General features: G+C 36.0%; 1 protein-coding gene across 2 annotated transcripts in view; it reads right to left on the bottom strand.

Annotated features, from left to right (window-relative positions):
* HERPUD2 (HERPUD family member 2) overlaps positions 1-7,310 on the bottom strand; it is a 60,984-nt gene that overhangs the window by 4,467 nt on the left and 49,207 nt on the right. For both annotated transcript variants that reach the window (XM_011950170.1, XM_011950171.1), the window contains exon 6: positions 1,140-1,262. In XM_011950170.1, the coding sequence (XP_011805560.1) occupies positions 1,140-1,262 (123 nt within the window). The remainder of the gene's footprint in view (positions 1-1,139; positions 1,263-7,310) is intronic.

Genomic DNA, 7,310 nt, shown 5'->3' with positions numbered 1-7,310 from the left:
AAAAAAAAAAAAAAAAGTAACCCAGCAGTAGTATAAGGAAATACAGTAAAAAGACTAAAAGGAGAAAGCTATTAAAGTCAAGTGGACTTAGAATGAGAAAATACCTGGTGAAACACTGGAGGTAGCATATGGGGAAGGACAAAAGCTCTATTAACTCATCTTCATAAAATTCTGCTTTCAGGAGTAACAGAAGCCAGAATCAAAGCTGTTTACGGTTAAGAGCTTGGGTAATAAGAAGAGAGCTAGTATCACTGACAAAGAAGTGAGAAAGGAGAAGGCACTTAAAGAACAAAGGAATCAAATTTTAGATGCACTGAATTTGAGGTAAAGGCTTATTCCCCTATGGAAATCTTCCAACAATAAAGCAGAGACACAGGATGAAGCACAAGAGATGAAGAACCAGGATTCATTCACAGAGAGCTAACAACTAAGGCCATACAAAAAAGAAATCCAAGAGAACTACCCCCACAACTAAATCCCGTCCTCTCTACCGACTATGAGTGCTGAGAAGCATGTAGTAACAAATACATGATGAACTGGGAAAGAAATGTTAATAAAATGAGCTATTAAAGGACACAGAAAGATAAAAAGATACGGAAGACAAAAGAATCACAGAAACAAGGAGAGGAGAATGGTAAAGAGAAGCTAATCAATGTTAAACGAATGCAGAATTAGTTGAGGAGAATGAAGGCTGAGAAACTGTCCTCAATGCTAGGACTGTTCCATGCTGACCAGAATCAAAACGGACTAAATACTGAGAGTCAAGTAAGCATATTAGCCACATTTGAGCCCTACATAAGCTATGGCCTCCTTGACATGATTCTATCCCTTTTTTTATTTGACTAACTCTTCATGTACATTTGCTGCCTTCCAGTGAAACATTCCTAAGTTTTCTCCTCTTGAATTTATAAAATGTTGTATTAAAGAATCTGAATACTGCTAAATGTAATTAGGGAAGACAGGGAGGAGCCAAGGGCAGGGTTAGCTCATGTGAACTGGAGGTGAACCCTTTTTCCTTTAGTCAAAACAACATTAAATACATTAAAAAATGAAATCCCAAATCAACTTACTTAGGATAAAAAGAAAATAAAGCAAGTAACACAGTGAGTAACTTAAAAAATGAACTCAGATTAACTTACTACTGCATGTAATACTGATGAGCATACATATGTTGCCACCACAGCATCTGCAGTGGGCTAAACGCGGGATACACTGGGAATCCAGGTGGATCAACTTGCCCAGGAAATTGGTTGTCTACATTTCTGCAAGAAATAAATAATGAGCTCTTTTAATGCTCTAGCAGTTAAAAGTATTATTCTAAATTTTCATTTCTGAACCCCAAGTCAACCATTGACAGAATATATTTAAATCTCACTGAAAAGAAAAATACTTATTTTCAACAATTCTTCAAATAAGATAATACGTCTTACATAGGTTGACCCAGGGCCCAACTACAGAGAATAACTAACATTTCAGCCCAGTTTTAAAGGGAAAACAAAGCGAAACACCACAAAATATAGAGCCAATCTGAACATTTATTATCTTTTCATTTCATCACATGAAGCCAAAAATACCTTCATTTTAAGTACATTTTCCTTAAGAAACAAAGCCCTAAAATAAATTTCATGACAAAATATTTTGGGGAATGGTGAAATAGACAAATGATATTTTATATTAGTAATAAAATGTTATTAAAATACAGCAGCTATGAGCTGTAAAATAAAAAATGAACATTACAAAAACCTGTAAAATATTCTGTAAAGAGACAAGATTAGCAGAACATGTTCACATATACACTCTTAAAGTAGGCTAAAATTTTCTTTTTTCTTTTTCTTTTTTTTTTTTTCTGGAGACAGAATCTTGCTCTTCCACCCAGGCTGGAGTGTAGTGGCGTGATCTTAGCTCACTGAAATCTCTGCCTCCTGGATTCAAGCAATTCTCCTGCCTCAGTCTCCCAAGTAGCTGGGACTACAGGCATGCGCCACCAAGCCCGGCTAATTTTTTTTGTATTTTTAGTAGAGACAGGGTTTCACTGTGTTGGCCAGGCTGGTCTTGAACTCCTGACCTCAGGTGATCCTCCCGCCTCGGCCTCCCAGAGTGGTAGGATTACAGACATGAGTCACTGCACCTGGCCAAATTCTATTAATTCAGTAAAACTTGTAGAAGGTCACATTTAACTTCTCTACAGTTTCCTCACTTCTAAAATGGATCTAATAATAGACTCTTCCTCACAGGATTCTCACCCTGTATTCATGAAATGTTAGCTAGTTTTATTTTTATTCTTTCCCATTCCAGCACCAAACATGATGCCAAAGTGTAGAATGTGAGGTTTGTAGAAAATCACATATATCAAAACAACTACAGAGATAAACAGGTAAGTAAATGCAGAATTCTTTATGAATTTGCTAAGTCTTCTTCACATTACTTGATTTTTATCTTTAGCTAATACTAGTTTGGTCTATCCACAGTGAGACAAGAATAATTAAATTCATTAGCTGTAATTTTATATTCTAAAGACTGTTTACACATACGATTGGTAATAATTGATTATAGAAACCTAACTTTAGAAGAGCTTGGGGAGCTAAGCCTGAATAGGCTATACTTAAGGAAACCTGGTGCTAGGTAAGGCATCACCTTCCCCACATACTACCTGAACTTTCCTTATTCTTAATGGAGCTGTGGCAGCCACAGAGGGTCCCATCCTCAAAAGACCCTTCAATCTCCTAATATTATATATATATTATATATACCTTCATATAGGGTCCTGTATAAGGGGGAAAAAACTTCAGCTCTCTTGGACACAGGACAATAGACGACACAGCACCTCCCCACCTCAAAAAAAGCAAACCTCAACCCAGCTATTCCTTTAAAAAGGTGTCAGTCAGTGATCAACTCTGGAGAGAAAGCCATACCACTGAGGCAGAGAAGTATTATAAAAACATTCGTTTTATACAATTCAGCATTTACAGCAGGGAGCTGATGCATCTCTGCGCAAATCTATAAAACTACCCAAATCAAGTATTACAGCAATATGCTGTATCTAGGTGTATATTTTAAATTTTATTAGTATTCCCCATTACGAAAAAATCCATCCCCTTGAAAGTAAATCTCCACCAATCTCTATCATTAATAAGAATGTCAAACAAGTCTGTTACTTCAACTGTAACATGGGAAGGCCGGACTTTGTCATTGTTTTTAAAGCTCAAGGGAGAAAAAGAAGACACTAACAATTACTTTTTTAAAAAGTCATAGTTTCCCACCTCACCCTCCTGCATGCTGCCCAAAACATATGGAGAATATAAGGTGATTACTGAAAATACGTTGCCAAAATAAATAACCTGCCCAAAGTATTCTTCCCTTTTTCCCTAATAAGTTAGAAAACCACTGGACAATATAATTGCCAAATATATCCCAGGCCCAAGATGACACACTATAATTTTCAGTTGTGTTCATTACCCTCAGACAAGATGGTATGCATTTGGTATACTCCAGAAACAAGGAATAAAAGATCTGACGCTAAATTATAAAGTTATTAATAAAATATATAGGAATAGATACAATGAAACACATTACTTAAGAATTTAATATATTTTAGAGGACGCATCATTAAACAACAAGTTAAAGAGAATTGTTATTTAGTGCTAGGAAAAAAGATTACCAAATCTGTGGGAGAAGGGAGTTTAAAAAGCTTCATCTCATTCTATATATTCAAATAAGAGAGCTGAAATAAAGCATTAAGAGTTAAACCACAGATAGCCTAGAAGAAACTAGAATTATTTACCAACCCTTCAGAGGAAGGATTTTCCTAACTTAAGTAACAGAAGAAAGCAGAAAAAGAAAAAAAAAATCAACATATTTGACAACAAAATTTAGAGAGAAATGGCTAAGAAATGTTGCAATAAATTGTAGTTAATATCTTTCCTACATATAGAACTGATAGAAACAGACTAATCATCAGGATATCAAATACTAATTAAAGCAAAGATAGCATTTTTAAGTTTGTTTGCCAAGGTAGAAAAGATTAAATAAAAATATCCATTATTGGCAAGAGGTACAAGTAAAACCTAACTCTTTGATTGCTAGTGGCAGTATAAATTGGAATAAGCCTTTAAAACACAATTACAAAATTAAAGATCTTTAAAAATCTTTTGCTCTACGGAAAAGAAAATTCTAGCTCATGGATAAGAAGAATCAGTATCATTAAAATGGCCATATTATCCAAAGTAATTTGTAGATTCAATGCAATCCCTATGAAACTACCATTGACATTTTTCACAGAACTAGAAAAAAACTGTTTTAAAATCCATGTGGAACCAAAAAAGAGCCTGAAGAGCCAAGGCAATCCCAGGCAAAAGGAACAAAGATGGAGGCATGATGCTACCCGACTTCAAACTATTGCGGGGCTACCAAACCAGCACTGTAACTGGTACAAAAACAGACACACAGACCAATGGAACAAAATAGAGAGCCCAGAAATAAGGCTGCACACCTACAACTGTTTGATCTTTGATAAAGCTGACAAAAACAAGCAATGGGAAAACTATTCAATAAATGGTGCTAGGATAACTGGCTAGCCATATGCAGAAGACTGAAACTGGACCCACCTTCCTTACATCATAGACAAAAATCAACTCAAAGTGGTTTAAAGACTTACATGTAAAACTGAAAACTATAAAAATCCTGTAAGACAACCTAGGCAATACCATTCTGGACACGGGAATGGGCAAAGATTTCATGACAAAGATGCCAAAAGCAATTGCAACAAAAGCAAAAATGGACAAGTGGGATCTAATTAAACTTAAGAGCTTCTGCACAGCAAAAGAAACTATCACCAGAGTAAACAAACACCCTACAGAATGGAAGAAAATATTTGCAAACTATACATCACACAAAGGTCTAATATCTAGCATCTATAAAGAACTTAAACAATTTTAAAAGACAAGAAAAACATGTAAAAAGTGGACAAAGGACACGAACACACACTTTTCAGAAGAAGATATACATGTGGCCAACAAATAAATGGAAAAAAGCTCAACATCACTGATCATTACAGAAATGCAAATCAAAACCATAATGAGACACCACATCACACCAGTCAGAATGGCTAAGATAAAAGTTAAAAAATAACAGATGCTGGCAAGGTTGCAGAGAAAAGGGAACACTTCTACACTGTTGGTGGGAGTGTAAATTAGTTCAACCATTGTGGAAAGCAGAGTGGTGATTCCTCAAAGAGCTAAAAACAGAACTACCATTTGACCCAGCAATTCCATTACTGGGTATATACCCAAAGACATATAAATCATTCTACCATAAAGATATATACACGTGAATGTTCATGCAGCACGATTCACAATAGCAAAGACATAGAATCAACCTAAATGCTCATCAATGACAGACTGGATAAAGAAAAAGTACATATACACCATGGAACACTACACAGCCATAAAAGAGAATGAGATCATGTCTTCTGCGGGAACATGGATGGAGCTGTAGGCCATTATCCTTAGGAAACTAACGCACGAACAGAAAACCAAATACCGTATGTTCTCACTTATTAGTGGGAGCTAAACGATGAGAACACATGGACACAAAGAGGAGAACAACAGACACTTGGACCTACTGAGAGTGGCGGGTGGGAAGAGGGAGAGAATCAAAAAAAATTACTGGGTACCAGGCTTAGTACCTGGGTGACAAAATAATCTGTAAAACAAACCTCCATGACACGAGTTTACCTATGTAACAAACCTGAACATGTACCCATGAACCTAAAAGTTTTTTAAAAAGCTTTGCTCTTATGCCCAACTGCCCAAATAATTCTGCTTTTGAAAATTAGCTCATAGAACTACGAAATAAGGAAAAAAACTTCACATCTCTGCCCTTTAATAAAACCTTTATACATACTCCCACTTCCAGCCCGCTGTCCTCTAGTAATATAGAGAAACTGGAGACAGGGACAATAGTTCATTAATTTTTTTAAGAAATAGAGAATGTTATAGCACTTACCACCACAATGAAATTGCCTTTTTAATTGCACACCTATGTAGGCATTTACTCTCTGACCTATCCACTTTGGCCCATTCCTACTTTAAGACAGAAATCTACCCTAAATACAGCAAGGCCAAAATGTAACAAAAACATGAAGGGATGTTTCCACAAAACTATTCATCACAACACTATTTGTAACAGTAAAGATTGTAAATAACTCAAATATTTGTCAATATGAAGTTGGATGTCACAGTTTACGCACTGAATGAATTAGTATGCAGCTATAAAAAGGAATGAAGATCTCTCTCTACTCCTATGGAGTGACTTCTTAGACATTTACATGAAATTTTGTTGAAAAACAATGTTAAGAAGAATATGTATAATATTTGTATAAGAATAAGGATATATTTATATGTGTGTGTATATACACATGTGTGTGTACACACACACACTAACACACACACATTTTCATGAATTTTCCACAAAGAAATCAATGGAAAAAATATATATAATAAAAATAAAATAATAAATTATTATGGAAAGGAAGAGAAAAAGAGGAGTGAAGAAAATGAAAATAAGTCTCTCTGTATCTTGTTTTGACACTGGAACATTAATAATGTTTTATGTAATTAAAAAAAAAACTAAACTAGGCCGGGCGCGGTGGCTCAAGCCTGTAATCCCAGCACTTTGGGAGGCCGAGATGGGCGGATCACGAGGTCAGGAGATCGAGACCATCCTGGCTAACATAGTGAAACCCTGTCTCTACTAAAAAATACAAAAAACTAGCCGAGCGAGGTGGCAGGCGCCTGTAGTCCCAGCTACTCGGGAGGCTGAGGCAGGAGAATGGCGTAAACCCAGGAGGCGGAGCTTGCAGTGAGCCGAGATCCGGCCACTGGACTCCAGCCTGGGCGACAGAACCAGACTCCGTTTCAAAAAAAAAAGAAAACTCTTTAACTTTTAACGTAAATTTGAAACATCGGTATGAACTCAAGATTTTTTTTTTCCTTTTTTCTAAAACATACATAGCACCACCCACCCATGGGAGAATTCCTTTTAAAAAAAAAAAAAGATGAACCTTAATTGAATTTAATCAGGCCCTAGATCTAACTACCAGTTTACAGGCAATATAGGATAAAGAAAAATGCTAAATGACACCATGAGAACTTAGTCAGCTATATTTAGACCACTGTGGGAAATAACACAGAACAACTACAGAAAGAGTATGAAGAAAGAAAAGAAAGGAAAAGGGAATTAGATTAGAAAAGCTTTAAGAAACATTAACCTGCCAGGTGTAGTGGCTCATGCCTGTAATCCCAGAACTTTGG

The sequence above is a fragment of the Colobus angolensis genome, unplaced genomic scaffold (genome assembly GCF_000951035.1).
Source record: "Colobus angolensis palliatus isolate OR3802 unplaced genomic scaffold, Cang.pa_1.0 Scaffold302, whole genome shotgun sequence".
Taxonomy (NCBI): domain Eukaryota; kingdom Metazoa; phylum Chordata; class Mammalia; order Primates; family Cercopithecidae; genus Colobus; species Colobus angolensis.
This window is presented reverse-complemented; position numbering and strand designations above follow the sequence as displayed.